Source organism: Zonotrichia leucophrys, chromosome 7 (assembly GCF_028769735.1).
Source record: "Zonotrichia leucophrys gambelii isolate GWCS_2022_RI chromosome 7, RI_Zleu_2.0, whole genome shotgun sequence".
NCBI lineage: Eukaryota > Metazoa > Chordata > Aves > Passeriformes > Passerellidae > Zonotrichia > Zonotrichia leucophrys.
Window position 1 is genome coordinate 19,963,992 of NC_088177.1, and position 20,791 is coordinate 19,984,782.

Below are 20,791 nucleotides of genomic sequence, written 5' to 3' on the forward strand. Positions count from 1 at the left end.
TTGTTAACAGTATCTGTAAGAGTAACTTCATAATGGAGCAGGTCTTGAAATAGCAATACAGAGTTCAGATGTACATGAAAGGAAATAGGGGAGAAGTGACTGACTCCAAAGGAGACAGGCTTGCTTGTGTACCTTGCCTCCATCTGATTTCATTGTTGTGCCACTCTGAGTGGGGCATGTTGACAAGGGAAAAGGTATGGGGAGGAAATGGATGGTCAGAATATGTAAAATCCCAACAAAAATATATGAATGGATTATGGAGGTTTAGACTGTGGTCCTTTGTACTTACTTTTAGAAGTAACGTGAGCCTTCTCTTTGAAAGAACAAATTGAGACTGCTTAACAAAGCCATGAGCGCTGCTACTGCAAGTTCTGTCCATTTATTCTGTAATTATACAGTTATTAGTGTGCTTTGGAGTAAACCAGAGGGCTGGAAAACATGTTTTGGGAAGAGGTCCTTGTTAGGGAGATAAACATTTCTGTTTACATAAGCTGAAGAGAGGAGTGGAAGCATCTTTGTGTGATGAGCTGAAAGTCAGGCATTGCTATAGACAGGTGGAGCTTTAGGTGTGCCCAGTGCTGCTGCCACACAGCTGGGACCACTGGAAAACAGGGCTGGGCTGTGCTGGTAGGGTCTGGGCACTTCCTTCAGCTTCACAGCACAAGATGCTGTTCAGCACAGCTCCCATCAAGGGTCCTTAGGACATTGTCAAAGCTGCAGGCTCCCAGGAATATCAGCTGCTGCTGCTGGTGCCATTTTATTCTGTAACCCTCAGGTAAATTTGAGATATTTAAACATTTTTCATTCATGAGAATAAACTGATCACCATCTCAGCTGGAGATAGGAAACCAGTCAAAAGCAGTTTACCTATGCTGTTTTTTGGCTGGACAGTGTCCAGGTTAGAGTGCAGGGCAGCAGCACATGTTATGTGTGGGGACATTTTCTTTCTGCACAAGAGGCAAAGCAATGTTATACCCACAGCATGTTACTGGTGTGTAATGTAAGGGGGGTGTTGTGCTCGTGCCTTTGTCACCAGTTAAATACAGCTGCAAGAACCAGCCGTTCTCTCAGCTGCTCTGTGTAGTGCAGATGCAAACATTGCTTCACAGTCTCCAAAGGAAACTCAAAGCCTCCGGCAGCTGGACTGATGGCTGAGGGAATCTGTGAATGTATGCTATACAGTGGTGCAGTGTTGTGCTCATGAAGTCTGACAACTGGACTTGGACCATGTAAAATACGTTTAAGTTCTTCCGTGCTTTGAGCTACCAGCTTTGATGGGGGAATTCTTATACTGGCTCACAAAGTGCCACACTAAAGCATGGCCTGTTACAGTACTAGTGGTAAAGATGAGGGCTATCCCATGACTTATTAAAAACCAACGTTTTTTAGAAGAACATTTTAATAAGAAAAAATCAGCTGGCACTTGATTATGGGTTTTCTACAAATTAGAGCACTCATAATTACACTGCCCTCAGCAGTTTGAGGTTGCTCAGAAATAACATGTTTAGTGGCTGGTGATGCTGGTCTGATGTAGAGTCCTTGTACTTATCTAAGGGTTGTGCCCCTATTATGTTACCTGCTCCCACTAAGTAACTTATTCCACAAACCTACAAGAATGTGCTTGCTGAGTTGTGAACAATAAATCATTGAACTGAATTACAGTGCATGCAGCTTTAAGATAATGTTTTTGTGACCTTTTGCTTTCAATTGTACTGGCTTGAGCATCTCTGCCATTAAAATTCTTAAGCTTTCCATGGACACTTAGTCTCTGTGATATTACTGATGGATGATTTATATTAACTTTTCAGCTCTTGTAGGTAGGAATCTATAGGAAGTACATTTGGAACAAAAGAGGCTTTTTTGGGTTTGTACAATGTGGCTTGGTGTTGTGTTGGTTTTGTCCATGATAGTAAGTGCCCCAGCAGGATCAATCTTCAGTGTTTGTGCTGGAACTGAGAAAGTTTTCAAAAACAATTCTAAGAATTTTTTCTTGTGAAATCAAAAGCAGATATGCATCTGTCTCTATATTGCTTTTCTATTCATATGCTGCAAAAGACTTAACTCCTATTTTAAGGAATGACTGTCTATTCTAATTATAGCCAAAATGCATGTTTATATTGAGTTTATGGATAAATCCTATATTTAAATGACAGGAAATAGATGTGTATAATAGTGTATCCATTAGTGAGAGTGTTCCCTCACTCTATCATTCTGAATGAGAAAGATGTTTTCATACAGAGTGTATTTTGTTTCCCTGTCTGGAGCTGGAGAAAGCAAAACAATATCAGTAGTTATCTGGTAACTGTGACATGCATGCACTTAATTTTCCCAGGCTGGCTTCACTAGAGTTAGTCTGGCAAAAAAAGAAAAGGGAGATGTAGTTTCATACAGTATTCCATTAAAATGATGGCCACAATATCTGGTTGTTATGATGTAATTATTTAAAGAATACTTCAAGGGCCTTATTTCGGACTTCCTGTAATTATATAATTCAGATTTTTGAGCTGGAAAAGGCTTCCCTCCCCTACCAAAAGCGTCCAGGTGTCACTGAACTCAGTGTAGCCAGCAGCTGGGATTGAAGCAGGCTGGGCCCATCCTGGGTGCAGGGGCGCTGGTTCCATGCACGGCAGAGAGGCTGCGTGCAATGTCCTCCCACAGACACAGCCTCACTGTGAGATTTGACACACTTTGAGATCTTTCATAAAAGAAAACTCCATTCAATTTCCACTACTACAAAGGTGATGATTCTTTGAACACAGAAATTAAATTAAACGGAGAGAATAAATAAGAAAAAAAAAGATTGAAAATTAAAAACTACTCCATTCCATGTTCATGACATTTTTAATACTCATCTTGCTAAGATGCAGAACAAGGACTATTGAATTTCCATTCATTAGCAGCCAACAGGATATGAATGAGTATTAACTTCAAACAAAAACTTGATTTATAACAACATCGACTTGTGCACTTAAAAAAATAATTACAAAACATTTTTAAAAGGAAGAGTAACAGTGGAAGCAGTAATGAATATAAAACATGACTGATTAGGCTTAAAACATAACTTCAAGTATTCTATGGCATTTCCTCAGACATTTGTCTCATCTGTTTGTGCAATATCCATCTTTGCATAGTAAAGAAAAATTGGTTAGATTCCAGCCTTGAGTAATCTGTTTCTTGACCATGCACCTATACAGCTGCTAATTTGCCTGGCAGACTTCTCTTTTAGGAGTATCAGATCAAATCAGTGAGATCATGCAGCAGACTGGAATGAGCTATACAGCTACCACAGCTTCTTGTCCAGCTGAATAGGTAAATAATGGAGCAAATGTAGAGTGGATGAAATGGAGGCAGGGTCAACCTGGTCTTCTTTTGATGCCGCTTTGCGATGAACGAGTTACTGCTAAATGGATATGCACTTCCCAAAGCACAGCCAGGGCATGTACAAAATCAACACCTATCAAATCCAGCTTTTTAACTGTCTACCAGCACAGGAAGCACTTTAGCCTGTACCTACTCTGAGCTGTATTGTCACTTGTGTTGTGTGCACACAGGGCAGAAAGTGTGTTCTTCCCATGCACACAATGGCTGAGGACTGGAGCATAAATTCAGTCAAGAAATCCTAATTGCTATGAAACTGCTGGTGTAAATAAAAATGTTACTCCAGCACTGAACATATATACATAGTAGTTGGGGACCACTGTGGTCTGATTTAAAACATCACATCACACACTAACAATGTTGTTTGTGAAATGCCTCTCCGAGGTTTATTACACAGGTAGTTTATGTATATCCAGTTGACTTTACTTATTGTAATTTTTGATAGCACTGGTGTTTCTGTTGTGGGTTATGCTTGCTTTGGAAGCAGAACCTGAAAAAATTTAGATGTTGTGTTCCCAATTGCAGCACTTTTAGAGAAACATAATACAGTTGCAAGTATTTTTGGTTTGTCATCAGAGAAATGTCACTAATGTAATTCTGCTTAAAGCCAAGCAGGAAATTTTCAGAATAAGGTTTACAATTTCTATTAATGTAAACTACCTGTGTGTGCAGCACCTTTAACTTATAATGTAGTAAGTGTAAATGTGATTATGTTAAAGCTGATTGAAAATATTTAGTAACAACTGTGAATCAAAACCAATTGAATTGAACATTATCACAATAAGAAAAATAACTGAAATGAGGTTTTCTAACTCACAGGAAAATGTCTGCAGCATTTTTTTTATGTTTTGGCTCTTAAAGCTAACTTGGGAAATGGATTTCCTCTGAACAAAGATGCAGGAAGTAGTGTAACTGGGCTTCTGTTGTTACTAAACATCCAAAAGTTACAACTTTTAAAATATTTTGGATCTAATTCTTATTATCAGACACAGCAATTAAATTTTCAGTTACTTCACTTACCAAATGATTTAAGTCAAGCTTAAAAGGATGAGCCAGACTGTCCAGCTCTGTACTTTAAGGGAGCCCTAAACTAGACCTCTTCACAACCCTCTCTTCTCAAGGCAGCTGCAGCCAGGGGGCTCCTGGGGACACAGGACTGCTGCCCAGGACTACTCTGTAAAAATCTGTGTTGGTGCAGGTGTCTCTAAAAGTAATGACAGCACACCTGAAATTACCTGGGATTTTGCACATATTGTGGTGGTAACTGGCTATCAGTAGCCAATGGTCAAAGTATTAATCTTGCATTAAAGTTCGAATAGTGACATGCATCAAAGAGACACAGGGAGTGCGTTAAAAAGGTCAGTCACCTTTGCAAGCTGCTTCCCGTGGATGGGCAGAAGGCAAGAGAATAATAAATAGCTCATTCCAAGCTTTAACATATTTTGACTATTTTAAGGCTTATTTAAGTTTTTATTTTACAGGATCTAGGCAGGAAAAAAAGTAGCTTTTCTTAAAAAAAAAAAAAAAAAAAGAGTTTGGCACTTTTGTGATTAGTTTGAGTGTGTGTTACTTATATCATGGAAAAGTCTGTATAACAGCCAAAAGAAGTAATTCAGACTTATAGTCAATACATAGATATGCATTTATACATTTTAATTGTTTTTGGTTTCAAGCATACAAACTTTAGATCACATCTGTTTGGTGTCAGAACTCCCTGCATCTGCATGCTGTTATCTGCCTTTTTTGAGCAAGCCCAGAACATCTGCTGTACAACATGCTACAGAAAAAAAAGGGGAAGAAAAAAACCCAAAACCAAACCCAACATCAAAAATAGATTTACATAAAGAATAGAACCTTTTTATATGGAAATTCTTTTCTCTCGTATATATATATTTATATATAATCTGTGAAAATGATACATCAAAATCTTATTTCCATATTTACACTTTTTCCTTCTTGGAAGAATTCCACCCATCATTCTCTAGCTTCCATACCCAAGAGGCTCCTGTCCAAGGTGGACAGTGAGCCCATGGAGCAGGGAACCCTCAAGTCCAGCTGCAGAATGCACTGCGTGGCTGGAAAAGCTGTTGAAGCCTGGCACTGGCTTCCCAGTGCTTTGTATTTATTGGGCTGCAGATTCTGCTTGGGGTCAGCTTGCTAACTTGGTTGTTTGTATGTGAGCCATGCAGGTTACCCTTTCAAAATCAGCTCCTCATGCCACTGGAGTTTGATAAGAAAAAGGAAGTCATGCGAACTCAAGTGAAGTTAGAGTGCCAGCAGGCTGGGAAAGAATCTTTTGCAACTCCATTATTTTGGAACAGTTCTCTTATTGCACTTGGTCTGTGTGTCTCCTTCTTAATTTGAGAAAAGGAAAAAAAACACCTGATTTTTTGAAGCAGTTTGCTTGTACCACTTGTCAGTTAATGTTAACAAGAGAAAGGTGAATAGAGAAAGTATTTCCAACTTATCTCAACATCCCAACTTTGTGTTTATAGTTACTGTTCTCATGTTCTTCTGTACTGATTTAGTTCTTGTGTAGCTGCAGCAAGGACATCATACCCAAAATCCAGTAGTGCAAGAAGCAGCTTTTGGAATGGCATTTCTTCAGATAGGGCCTTGCTGGGTTGGATCGAACCTTCGTTTTTTGACATTTCTTCCAGGTTGCATCAAAAGGAGATGGAAAGAGAAAAATGCAAGACATTAGTGAGGTATAACAGGAACGCAGCCATTGCTAAGGTCATAGTAAAGTAAAAAGCTCACACTGACAGTTTAACCAGGAAGTTTTTCAAGGGGTAACTATTTAAGGAATTTGGTTGCATGCTTCCTACGGCACAACACCAAGCACAGGTTTCCTTGTGCAGTTTAAAGATCATGCTGGCACACAGAAATCAAGTATTTCTGTAGTATTTCAAGTGGTGCTCTAAATTTGTACAACTTTTCAGCTCCCAGTAACACATGGTGTGCACTAGGCCAAGAATGCACACTTTTACCTAAAGAGAATGAGTCACAAGTGCCAGGAATGGCAACACTTCAGCCAGCAGAGGCTTCAGTTCTCAGAGCAAGTGCCCAGCTCTGGGTACACAGAATTTAGTTTATATAATCCAGCGTGACAAAAGTGTGTGTGCCTTTGTGAGCTCTTACCACACTACTGACCATAAGTGCTGTGAATCTTAGTAAGGAGCAAAAGACAGCTGAGACATTGCATTCGAAGGAGACTGGACAGCTCTGTCAGTTGTGTGATTGGAACTGAATGTTAAGTGGCAGCAGGCTGGGGACATCCAATCTCCTGCGATGTAGATGTCCTATGTCACACAGCAAGACATTAGGAAGCAACAACAAAAGTTGGGTGCAACCTCCCCAGTATCTGGCTTTATGTGGGGCATCAAGCAAGGGGCTCATGCATTTAGTTTTACCATTGGGCATACACACCACTACCACCAAACCAACATGCAAAAAATACAGAATAGGAATTCATATAATCCCTAAAGCTACAGACCAACCCCTGGATTTTTAATCTTCTGCAGCCCTGCTAACTTCTACCATTGCTACAATATTTATTCTATACATAAGGTTTAACTGGTGGTTTGAGACTAATGCAAAGGCAACTTCTTTTTGAGAGGACTTCCAGAGGCTGGTAATTCTTGGGAATCCTTGATTTTGGTTTTTTCCTTGGATACCTGTGATTGGATTTGTGCAAGATGAGTGCTTAAGAACTGCTAGTTTCTGAAAGAAGATTACTGTATTCATCTTTCAGTCTTTTCCCCTCCAGGATTACTGTAATAATGCTCCTTTGGAATGAGGCTGATATTATATCAGTATCTCAATTCCTTGTCCTCTAAACTACAGGTAAATTTGAGATGAGGAAAATAATTTTCAGGCCAACTTGCAAAACTGCCAGATAGGAAGCATGAATATTACAGAACTTGGTTAAATGTGAGTTAAAGGCTGCTGTGTATCTGCTTGTCCTGCCAGTTTCAATGGGAAAAGGACATGTCTGCTTCTTTTCCCCTATCTCCTTTTAAATACTGTCTAGCATCCTTGAACTCAAGTACTACTGATAAACAACTAATTACTCAGTCCTTTTAAATCAACAATGCAGATGAAAAATCCAGGTGACATAACTTGTCCTTCCACTATATGGGCAGTACCATATTACTGTTTGCTTGAAGAGGACAAGTCCTTAAAACAGACACTGACTTACACTGTTACCTGAGCTTATTTTAATTAAAGAAATGGACTTTACAGTCTTAGAGGTAAGAGGACAGATGCTATGCTAGCTTCCCAGAACAATCTAACAAAACTTTTGACTTTTATCTTATCTGCTCTCTTCTAACCTGTTCTTCACTGGTGTAGTGTTCTAGTACAAACCTCATCATGCATTCTGTCCAAACCGTATATTTCCTTATTTCCTAGTTTTATTCAGCAGAAATACAGCCTTTGAGGAACAAGATACTGACCAAACCACTGCCTTTCTTCACTTAGGATATTCTGCTAACAATGTTGTATGAGGGAGAGAAACATGTGAAGAACTAAAATAAGAGCCTGAAATAGGGAACATGAGGTACAGTGTCAATAAGGAACCAGTACACACATGCAAAGCTTTAACAAGAGCTGCCATTGTAGCACTTCAGAGGTGAGCAGGGAGGTGTTACCCTGCAGGAACTGAAATTCTGTTCTGATTACCTGACCTGCTTTAACAACTTCAGCCTGAATTACCAAACACTAATCCAGGTTCTGGATATTTCCACCAGTTCTAGCTTTGAGTTACAGCAGTACAAGATTCCTTCTGCTATGCTTCAGTTAAGTGGTAAGGGGGCAGAAGTGTCCTCTAGGGCAGGACACACCCGAGAATGATGCTGCTTCCTAGTCCTTTGCTGGTTTATGTGGAAGATCTTAGAACACCAAAGACTCTGCATTTCAAGTTTTAACGCCTCTTTAAATAATGAGGGTCATTTCTGTCTGTAATCCAAAGGGTCTCAAACAAAAAGAAAAGAAAGAAAAGTATAGGTTATTTTTAGTCAAAAAAGCACTCCATGCCACAGCACATCACTGCCTAACATGGTCATGTTTACAAAAAAAAAAAAAAAATCAGAAAAGAAACACTCCCTCATTATCAAGAAAAACTCCTCCCATTATCAAAATGAGGGACTAAAAAAAGCAACTTAAGTTGACCTGACTGACCTCCCATTTCTTCCAGTAGTTTGGGGAAAATATTAGAAAATACCTCACATTTTATTCTAGCTGCTGTTTGTGCAGTGATGACTGGATTTTGGTCCACAATTCACGTATGATGGAAATGCTGGTAAGGGACCAAAACCTCTTCCTCACAAAATTCCCACCAGCGTTCCACTGCTTTAACTTGTGGAAACCTTTAGGGTCTAAATGCAACAGCCCAGACCAGTTCAACCTCAGCATCTGTTATAGCTGGGTAAGTCTTTGGTTCCTTCCTGAATTTTCTATTAAAGAAACAGAAAACCTTGCAGCTCTTTAGCTAAGAACAATTTCTGGAAATAGAATTGTGCCTACAATCAATTCTCTATCTGTAACTTTTGTATTCTGCTATAACAAGCAGCAGCTCTTCATGTATATTTCCACATCTCTCTTATTACTATTACCTCTTAGCAGTGTTTTCTTACCAAAGCTGCTGTTAAAGTCAGTAACAAAAGCATTAATTGACTTCTATTACTGCAGTAGCTTAGCAGAAGTGAGTGAATATATGCTAGGGAAAAAGTGTAGGCCCCTGAGCTTACTCGAATGGTAAAAATGTCTATGTTAAACACTGCATGTTAAAAGCTTGCACAGACTCGCTGCACCAAAATCAAGTTGTTACTGCTGTACTTAGATTTAAAAGTATGATGCAAGGCTCAACTGAGTAAAATCTACTTCTTAATAAGGTTTCCACCCACAGCCTTTAAGCCACCTGAAATGTCTCATGAGATTCTATATTCTGTAAAATTGTCAGTTAATATTTTCTTTCCTATTCTGTCCACACATTAACTTGATTTAAAATTAACCTTGGATTCATTCTTGAAACCGGAATTTGTTTGTTGAGCTGTTTTTACCTTTTTCTCTCTGAACTTGCATCAATGTTTCTTTAACACTTCCCCTCCAACCCCCACCCCAGTTCATGAACAAAGTTTGCTTAGTTGCAGCTTACGTTTGATATGGACTTGACACCACAGTACCGTATGTTCATATGAACATCTGATAACCTGTGAAACAGAAATCACATCTCCCAGTTTGTAAAGCATTAGCTACCTTCTCTCATAGTTGCAGAGACTAAATATATCACTTGCTTAAAAAAAGGAAAAGTTAAAATCTCTTTATTATCCTCACCTGTCCCTCCAGATCTATCTGAATCCAAATATCGGGGGTCTACATGTGCTAGCCCTCTTTGTGTACAAGCTGAAAAGCCTCTTCTGTTCCCCTCTGGCCCCCAGAAGAAACATGCACTTCAAGCTGTGAGCTAGGCCAGGCCAGTGTCTTTGAGGTTCTGCTACAGAACAAACAGCTGTATCTTGCTCCTGGGACAGCAGGAGCTCCAGGAGGCATTTCCAGTGCACATCCTCTATAGGCAGAACAAGCTTCTTCCTTTGGGCAAACAAATGACACCAGGGTGCAAAGCTGATCGTTTGTGGGAGCAGTTTGAGAAATGTGAAACATGAAACATAAATAATCAGTTACATCCTGTATGTTTTAGACAGGGAGGGATTGTCCTACTCCTCTCTTTAGTGCAAGTTCTCAAGCTCTGTGTCTGTTGGAGGCAGGGGCTGCAGTGCTGATGGCAAAGGGCAAAGATGGCCAGGGCACAAGACAGCTTGAAAGGACTCAGAGGAAGAACTCACTAATTATTTTATATTTTCATGACATGTATTTTGTTTTCAGCAAACTACCTTATGCAATACAAAGCTATCATCTAGGGATGCACACCCTGTTTCTGCAAAATCTGTGAATTGCTAAGTAATGGGCAAATGTCTCTTACTGTAGAAAACTCAGCCAAAAGGGTAAGCAGACTTTTTTCCCCCAACAGAATCTTGCTTGGTTAATTCCCATGGGCACCCTCCAAACAAGCACTGAGAGAAAAATGAATGTGGCTGAGTCTGAGAACACCAACAGTGCCAGGCAAGTTAATAGGGACTAATTGCCTTGTCCAGGAGAAAGGGCAAAGCCTGATTTTCTGCTTTCAGTAGGCCTGAAAGAGACTTTGAAATATTTTCCTTCTATATGCATAGTTAATTAAGGCCAGCTGAAACTTCAAAAATATAAGAGTATAAACCAGAACATTTCCAGGTGACCTTTGAAAGTGAATTACAAGGTAAGATGTTATCACTAGATTCTACTTTGATAACTGCCTTAATCAATTAGGGAGTAATTTTTTCTTCTCTACTTTGATATGGAATATGAATAGAAGCCATAGAAAATTTTCTTTGAATTATTATTATTATTACTACTACTTACTCTTCTGGAAGAATTATGGCTTATTGTTGTATCATGGCTTAACCTTGATTCATATTATTGAAAAGAAACAGCAACTTTAAATGCCATGAGAAATCATTTGTACTGAATTTCTTCCATGATCTGTTGGGAGAACTCTGTCACAGTGTTTATAACCTTTCTAAAGGGAGAACTTTTCTACCAAATACAGGCCCTGCATCTGGGCAGACTGAGCACTACAGAAAGGGTAGGAATGAAGTACCTTTGTACAAGACTCTCTGTTTGCTTTAACAGAGTAGTCAAGTGGAATGACTAATCTGTTAGTCCTTAGAGTTACAAAACACATCAAACTAGAATTGGGAGAGAAATGCTTTCATCTTTCAGGAAACAGCTGAAGATTTCAAAATGGCCTCTCTAAACCTGAATTTGTTTTTTAAATTGTGTATCAATAATAAAAAAAAAAAAACCCCTAAAAAAAAAAATCAGTAACCACAAACAAGTTAGGTCAGCTATTCCAGAGTCAACTACATCAACACTCCTGAAAACGACTCTGCTCCTTCCACTACTGACCATTTACATGACATCTCTTGTTGTCTTCAAAAGCTGAGCAGTTTGAAAGCACTACTACATTCAAAATATGACATGTATCTTTTGGGGGCTTTTTAACCAACACAATCAGCTTCAATGCTACGGACAGGAGGTGAAAAAAGACCTTGTTCCTTAAGTGCTAATTTAATTTTCATGAATTCACCTAATTCTTTTATTGTTATTCAACTTTGCACCCTGATAACATCTGCTATTTTCAAATCCATTTCCTTTGCTTGTTTACTGCATGTATAATTTCTTGTTCAAAGCAGTCTGTTAGAGTCTGGGGGTTAACTTGGAACTCTTGTAGCAGGAACTCAAAACTGAGTGATGTAAGCAAGAAATAGAAATGCCAGAGCCACCGAGGAGAAGACATGCGGCATTGCTTACTTAAAGCCCCATCCTGTCCCCCCAAGGACAATTGCTGCTACCAGGATGGCACCAGCGATGGAGCCTATTATAAGATTGGTGGCACTAGGACCTGTGATAAAGGATTAGGGTAAGACAACATAAGAACCAACGACTTCATTCACATTTCGTGAAGCATCTGAAGGGTAGTCAAACAATTCAGGGAATATGGACAGCACACAAGGTGATGCCTCTAGACAGTCTCAACAAGCCCAACTTAACTTACTTTTCTTTAACAATAGGAACAAACAAAGCTGTTGGTCTCTGCATTGCGCTATGCTGACTTCTACCATTGATAAAATCCTAGTATTAGACAGTGAATTCCATTGTAACTTACTCCATTATCTGCTTCATGAACAGTCAGCTGAGGACACTAAGATAGTTGTGAATAATTTCTTAACTTACAGGGAAAAGGATGAATGCTGTATGTTTTAAGACTACAGAAAATGAGAAAGAAAGAAAAAATCAAAAAGCCCTCTCTTTTCATGGTGTAGATATTTTAATTTGAGCTGAGAGCATCCAGGCACCACTTATCAGAATCCAGACAGCCTACAGTTACGTCAATGCTAAATATACAATTGTTTGACAAGAGCAAAGGATTATCTAATAGGGAATGAAAGTTGAAATAAAAGTTTATTTCCACTAAGCTTTCCAAACATCAAAGCATCTCTTCATCATCCTCAAGAAGCTACTGAACAACAAAGTGGAGAAGGGTGGAGCAGAAAAAAGAGCAACAAAAAAAAGCAGCACAAAATATGTTCGTGCAATTTTCTGAAGAGGGCAAGAGAACACCTAAATAAGATATTAATAATTGACCCTTAAGTGCTCTGTTTACACAGGACAGAGGTTTGAGTTACATTTGCTCTATACAAAAACTTCCTATTGCAGTCTTTGATGTAAAACATTGCAAAATGAAAACAATTCAACAGTTCTTCTGCAGAATATCACGCACTTTTTGTTCAACCATTTACATATTCAGGAATAGCCTTCAAAAATAGCTCTTACCCCATCCCACTCTTCCCAAACCAACACTTCTACACAGCAATTGAAATCTTCCTAATTAATTGTTCTGAGCTGAGTTTGGAAAACTGTCACATAGCTAATATAAGGAAGAAAGACGAGCAGCCAGAGAGCAGCAAAGAAAGAGCAAGGGCAGCTGCAACAACTGAAAGTTTTAAGCTGTTAGGTCGATATTACAAAACCTCCTGCCCAACCCCACACACTGCAATATGCACTTGCCCTAAGTTTTAAAATTTACTGCAGCCACCTAACTTTATTGCTTCCACTACAACTTTCTCAACCTCAGGGCTTTTGGACATTCTGATTAGCTAAAAGAAAACCAAGTTTAAAAAATTGTTTCCTGCAGTTCCTACACATAGAGTATTCAGGAACATTAATAAAATGGTTTGACTGAAGAAAAATTTAATGAGCTTTAGAGACAAACAGTGGACAAATTTGACAACAAAAATCAAAAAGTAATTCTGCACAATTTGGAAGAATGTATCTTATTTGGACTTAAGTCACACCTGGCTCAAATTAACAGGCCTGAGCATGGTGGAGGGTAAGGGCCATCCTGCAGGCATTGTTGTTCCAATTAAGGCCTGCTTGTAACAGCAGCTTAATGAGCCACCATATCTGACTGAGATCTACTGTTTGCTCTGGATTTCATCAAATGATCTCCCAGAACAAAGGACTGAAAACACAGCAAGTGATTTATCTGTAATAAATTTGCCTTGAAAATCTACAATAAATAAGCCTTGAAAAATTCTAAAGCCAATTTCTTCCTAGCCATAGAATGCTATCTTCTCACAAAAGAGGTACAATGATTAATTTATAATAACATAGTCATAAATTAGATAAAGATGTGCCAAATCAACACTTTTACATATCTCTTCTCACTATGTTCCCTGGCTGTTAATGCCCAGGGATGTGTATCCATTTCAAAGAGCACATCTAATCACCAAACATCAGTTTATTCTTTAAATAAAGAAAATCAGTATTGGTTTTATTTACTATAAATATTAAATAATTCAATCAATTTAAACAGAAGATGATAATATACTAAAAAATTAGGCTCAGGTAATAGAAAAGTATAAATATTTAAAAAATCAAGCCTGTAGAATAGGTAATATGACCAAAGAGCAACCACTTATTTATGAGTCTGGAGTACTCTAACTGTTGAATCCCAGTTTCAAAATACAGATATCTAAGAGGATCACTGATGGGTCATTTTAAGACAGACTGTGCACATAAAAGTACTTAAAATGAAATTACTTTTATGTGTTATACCTTACTGTAAGGATCTATGCCTTATGTTTTATTAAGCATTACCAAATAAATTGTATTATTAATAAACCAGAATTTTGCTACCAGTAAAGGGACGTTTATGAAGAAAAATAAAAATCCATATGGTTCAGCTTAATAAACCCCTCTGTCACTGAACTCAGATGCTTGACAAACCAGAAGTAAGAGGCAGGTCTTAATAACCACCACACTGTGGGATCATTTTCCATCCAGACTATCACAAGAGGCAACACTTGGGTACATTGTTCTTTCCACCACAGCACTGCCATAACCTGCAGACACAGATTTGTCAGGAGGAATCTCCTGCAGATTCCTGCCTGGCACACCCCTTCTCCTGCAAGGACACTGCCCCAGCATGGCTATCCTACCATCCCTGGCCAACTTTCAGGACTCTGATACAAATCCTACTCAAGGTGTTAAAGCAGAACACACCTGAAACTTCAGCAGACTTCAGACTATCCCCAAAATCTTCATCATCATCCAATAGATTCTACAAGAATGAATACACACCATTTGAAACTCTGCCAGTATTAGAAAAGGCAAGCTTACTGCAGACTGTCCTGCAGGTAACAACAACTCTGGTGATCTGATGTCCTTTCTTGCCTGTTGTTTTGCCAGCCAAATCCTCTGGTTTCAGTTATCAAAGCTAAGTATCCATTTTAAGGTATGAAAATCCATTTTATGGTATGAAATCTGGAAAAGAAACTACCATTTTGTCCCCCATGATTCCTGAAATAAGTTCATAAATCATTAAGTAATTGAAGTTATTTCAGCACTTTGAACAAGCATTTACAATCTGCAAGTGAAGTGGTGAGGAAGGAGGAAGAAGGACAGGTGATGCTCACACCCTCCCCTGCAGCCATGCAGGTAATGGCCAGCAGGGCACTAGGAACACAGAGGGAATTTGCATTCCCCGTGTGCTTTCTATAAACCAACAAAATGTAGCAGTGGCTTGCCTTGAATGCACATTTGTATCTGAAGAAATCAGAGGACAGAGAAACATTGATGAGATGCAGGAAAAAAGAATGAATAGAAACAAAAAGAATGAGTCAGGTAGTGAGTGATAAAAGCAGAGGAGAGATGAAGAAAAGCTGGCATTGGTATAGAAGGATACAGGAGCAAGAACAAATGGTCAGGGACACTGGTCAGAGCTGAGTGGCTTGAGACAGCAGGTGAGGGAAGAGACAAACAGAAGAGAACAAGGCAGAATGTAAGCAAAAGGCAAGTGGTCCTCAACTTGCAGGTAAACTTCCTGCTCCAGATTCTGTCCCCCAAATCTCTACAACTTTCAGAGTCTTCAGTTTTCAGCAAACAGTTGTAAAAGCTACCAGTGAAACACAGATCTGATCTTTCTCAAGGAAATGACCTCTTACCTTCTTCCTTCTATTTGTTTTCTAATAATTGTCCCCTGAGAATGCAAAGGTCTCTACTCTTCTGAGAATCTCAGATCAGTTTCATGCATGGACAGGTTCCTAGGGCGGCAGAGTCAGACACACAAAGTGCTGCTCACTGGACTGTAACTGTGTGACTGCCTTTGCACTCAGCCTGACTGGAAATCACAGACTGTCCTGCTAACGAGCCCCCTTCAGAGAGGTGCCACTGTCACATGCCAGATGTCATGTATAGAGCTAGAAACATGGAGAAGTTGGAAATCTCAGAGCAGTAAAATAGCAGTCATGTCATCTGTAGTTTGCACAGTGAATGCAGAATGAAAAAAGCTTTTACATGAGCCTTTTTATGTGTATATATACATGAACACAAATTTATATAAATCATAGCCGTTTTTAAAATTGAGGTACTGGGATAACACTTAGGATTACCATTTTCTAGAACTATGAAAAGACAATAAAAATTGCTCATACATATTCTTTATACATGTATACTACACTCCAGCACTGTGCTATCCTGAGGTAACAGAATCTTAGCAACAGAACCTTCAGAAGCTTTACAGTAAAACTACCTGTTTGTGTGACTATCACCTGCTTTCATCTGCCTAGCTTGATCATTAGACTAAAAGCCCTGCATGTAATAAAACAGTTCACATTACTCAGTCTATTTTGCAAAATAATCAAGAAATCTCTTTTTTCTTCTCCTTTTCCTTTTTTAGGTAATTTGGTGTAATGGAAACATTTAAACATTTAATTTTATGGTGACAATGTAAAAATTCACAAACTTATTGTTTTATGCCCCACATTATCCCAGACAGGAGAAGGTTCAACACTGCATGAGCAAACCACATGACACAGACACAGTCAAACACACGACAAACACGTCACCACAGGACAAAGCTAGGGGAACACAGAGGGCTCAGGTGCACAGGGTTACCTCACACACCAAGGCACCAGACAGAGAACTCAAACTGAGAAAAGTGCTTACTCTATTCCCCACCCTGTGCCTCCAAAAATCACCCCCAAGGCCAGAATGGTCCCTGCCACTGCACCTATTAGCCTGTTAGCGGCCATGCTCACTGTGTGGAGGGAAAAGGGAACAATTTTTCAGGAAATCATCACGTATATGTCTGAAATGAAAACATGAAATAATTCCTCAAAGGAATACTTTAGAATATATTCCACTGTTGGACAAACAATTCAAGTCTCCTCACAAACCTTTGTTTACCAAATAGTGTAGCTTTAAAAGTTCTGAAATGAGCTCTACTTGGTTTTCTTTGAATGCTTGCAAATATTTCAATGAGAAGTTTTCCTGTAAATTCCTTTCAGCTTGTGATTCTATTATTGACTCTAAAAAGGAACATCCTCAAGCTACTGCTTATTTAAACCAGCCAAAATGTAAATAAATTAGCAATAAAACCCTTTTTTTACTTTCTTTTTGATTACCAGAAACTTACTGTATCCATTATATAATTACGAATATGAAAACTGGAAACAATTCCACCTCAGGAAAAAATAAAACCCCTCAACTTTTAAAGTAATTACTTTAGTAATTAGCAATATTTTTCTTTGTTACTGCATTTATCAATAGGACTCTGTTTATCTATATGACCTAAAACAGGTAACACCTTTTTAAACCAAAAGCCTACCCTAGAAACATGCTTCAGGTAACACCCTAGAAATTTTGATATGTTAAGACAGTCTCTCAAGACATTGAGGCCTTACCTTTAACCCTTATAAGTTCCTTAAGGGAACACTTATCAGGAAAAAATTCTGTACATCTCCTAGGTTAGAGATTAAAAGTTTGATAGATTCATGGAGTCTCAACAGACCACAAGGAAGGAGATTAATTCCCTGTCAAATGGGAACTTAGGGGCAAAGATTTTATAGACTCCATGCTGAGTGAAGTGTGTTTTGAACTATGTGGGGATTTTTTATCCTGTTTCATAAATACACACACACAAACACACACACACACTTGAGACATAAGTTGTGTATTAAAATAAACAGTTCTCCACTAGTCAAATAAAGGCCTAATTCTGCAAATTAAATTGCAAAGAAGAATCTCATGTGTATACGGAGTCCCACTGATTTAAAACCGCTAACGCTCTAAAAGTAACTCAAAGTCTCTGCAGTAACCAAAAAGTAACAGCAAGAACTCTTTGTCTTCCCCAAACTGCTAAATGCTGTGTACATCTGCTAGTACAGGATACAGTAGGTTGCTGAGTATAGAGTAATTCAAGAGTCATTAATTAACAGCAACATAATTAAGGACCACAAATTTTTTATCCTGAAATAGAGAATGGAGCCAAAAAGCAATTGATGGATGATGGAAAAGTCTGAAAAGTGCAGCAGAATAGCAGTCAATTGTCAATTATCACAACAATACATAAATAAATAGCAACAATCCCTACCTACATGTTCTAATTGCAGCAAGAAAAATGCTTGGAGTTTTGATGTGAAAAAGATCAAACCTATTAGATGAATTTTCACATCATGAGTGTTTCACTTCCATTCAATCTTATGGCTAAGAAAAACCAACTATTTTGGTTTCCTTGACTTAGACTTGTAAACTGGCATATGGCATAGGGAGTAATAAGGGATAAAAATTAATGGAGGCTACTCTTGTATATATTGGGTCATTACAACAAAGGAAACTACTGCTCTACTCTTCTGAAATCTTCTCACAAAGGAATTCCTCTATAAGCACACAGAGAGATCACAGTGTTGAGTCTCTTAAATTCATTTCTAGGTGATTCAACATCAGTAAATTACTGTAACACTGTAAGGAAAATAATCCATCTTTTGAGATCATTGAGCCACCTTGAACAAAAGCACAGTCTGCCATTTTGCAGAGGACTCCACTGAAAAATGCAGTCTAAACTTTGCCTGTACCTGCTGGCAGAAATCCATGCACATTCTATCCACTTAAGGCTTTTTCCCAGAATATTTCAACGTTGATGTAATAATTTTCACTAAGGTATCTCCATTCTGACCTAGATGAGGCAATCTGACTTACAGTAATTTATCAAAGATAAGTGTACCTTCTGTGTTACCCTTCCTACAGACCTTTTCACAGAGGAGGGAATAATTTCTTACCTACCAGATTTGGCAATGAAGCAAAATTTATATGCTCTCAGTGTCACAGCTGTAAATCCTGCTCTCCTCATCCACACACACAGAGAACTGAACAGCTCTGCAGTGTTGGTCTCCATAATTTTTTTTAGACTCTCTGAGCAGCATTTCACTGTCAGGAAGGTTTTTAGAGGAAATGGAATGAAAAGTGGCTTGTAAGGCAGAGTACAAACCAGGCAGCTCTACACTGAGCAATGCTGGGACTGGGAGTCCAGGAAGCACCTGTAAAAATTCCTTATACATATCTGGACTGGTCTACAGAGCCTCCTTCACACCAGTAACTTGTTTCAAGATTATCTCCTCAAGCAGTTCTTGGCAAAGGTCTACTGGAATCATTCTGCCAAGGGGTAACACAAAAAGGCACACAGGACAGATGTGGAGCCATTCCAGAGGGACATACCAAAATCCTGTCCTTCCTTGAAACCTTGGTACTTTCAGAGTAATGAATTAGAGTCTGGCTCCTCAGGACTACCCTTCTGAACAACCCTTATCCATCTACCTTGCAAAGGGAGCAGAAGAACCTGGAACTGGGGACTTTGTAAATGCATAAGACTGGATGAATATAGTCTGATGTTGAACAGTGCCCTGATGACAGGAAAGACATTTAAAAAAACTGGACAGCACAACTCCAAATATATTCTTTGGCAGTGGAGTCAGAGAGAAATTCAAATACTTTCCTTCCTCTTTGAAAAAACTTTTGGGATTATTTCCTCAATACCTCCCCTTTGTATTTGTACTTCATATGTAGTTGAAATAAGTATCAAGTACATAAGAACAAGCAACAACGATTGTAAGAATAATTTAACTTATCAAAAATCTTAATTTCTTTTTTCTTTCATTGCAATATGATTTCAAGGAATCTGATTTTACCAGGGACATTCCACTTTTCCCTTTTTCATGCCACAGCTCTCTTAATTAGTTGACTAAGAAAACTGAAAATCTCTAATAAAATATAAATATTCAATTATCATATAAAAAAATAAGAGCTACACTAACTCAGATTCCAATCACAATGAAAATGATCATTAAAACACAGAGAATAAGGGACAAAGGAAAAAAAACATTACCTGTTGAAATCTTCCCCAAATTTAAGTAAATTTAAGAAAAGTAAAAGTTTTATCAATTCTCAAAGTAGAAAAATCTACTTCCTCTACATGAAGCAGAATTTTACTGTCTGGGTCTAAACACAGCTGTACAATAGTATTTGCTTTTTATATGCTAATGCTGCTACCATGTATCAACAGAAAAACATAAAAACAACATAAAAACTGAAACAAAACACAAACCCTTGGGTCCTTCATCCTTCTTGCCACCAGTATCCCTGACAGGATCATCAATGCTGCAGTCTGTCCCAGCCCAGGAGAAATTACAAATGCAAGTGGCTTCATTACTACAAACCTAGGGGGGGAAAAAAAGTGACAGCACTTAATTTCTAACTACATTTTATTAACATGTCACATTGTATTTATTTAACATGTAATTAGACATTTAAATCAAGGTACAAAACGTACCTATTTATATATTGTATATATAGCACTGAGTGTTTGGAATGTCATAACACACCTGGAAGTTTGCCTCAACCCTCCTAATACTCTGACATGCAGGGAGAAGCAGAACTGGTTCTGTCATCACTGGCACACACCTGCAGAGGCTGTGAAAAATGACAGCCATTTAGCTGGACAGACCTTCAGCAGCCAACTATCTGCACTTGGAGCCTGGAAGCCCAGAAGGGATACAAACATTTGCCTTTGAAAGGCTCAGGACATGGTTACACTTTCCCACCTCTCCTTTACAGCCTGCTCCCATGTGGAACAAAGTCAATATATTTTCATTGGTCTTGTCAGCATTCTTCCTCAGTTTACATTTACCTGAATGACCTCTAAAAAAGAACTTGGCACTCTAAAATGGGCAGTATATTTATTAGATACAGAAAAATCTATCCAGTGGACAAACCATCAAATTGATAGTAAGAGTTAATAGCTGTAAGCTTCCCATATAAAAAAGAACATGGAATGGTGCTGCTAGAAGAGGTTGCTGTGGAAAAGAGCATGACACAAGAAACAGACATAATGGATGAAGTTTTGATTATAGGACTAGAAATGAAGTCAATCCTTAGACAAACAGCTAATGTCTTTTGGACACTGGAACATAATCTGAAA

At 38.5% G+C, this 20,791-nt stretch overlaps 1 protein-coding gene across 5 annotated transcripts in view; it reads right to left on the bottom strand.

Annotated features, from left to right (window-relative positions):
• Positions 1-5,002: 5,002 nt before the first annotated feature.
• ADAM23 (ADAM metallopeptidase domain 23) overlaps positions 5,003-20,791 on the bottom strand; it is a 63,954-nt gene continuing 48,165 nt past the window's right edge. Inside the window, exons 24-27 of one of the 5 annotated variants that reach the window (XM_064719091.1) lie at positions 19,919-20,030; positions 11,788-11,878; positions 9,536-9,590; positions 5,003-6,031 (exon numbers count right to left, since the gene is read on the bottom strand). In XM_064719091.1, coding sequence (XP_064575161.1) covers positions 5,903-6,031; positions 9,536-9,590; positions 11,788-11,878; positions 19,919-20,030 — 387 coding nt within the window. In that variant the 3' untranslated portion in view covers positions 5,003-5,902. Of the gene's footprint in view, positions 6,032-9,535; positions 9,591-11,787; positions 11,879-16,485; positions 16,577-19,918; positions 20,031-20,791 lie in introns of all 5 variants that reach the window. The other 4 variants (XM_064719094.1, XM_064719095.1, XM_064719096.1 and 1 more) reach the window with 4 other exon arrangements.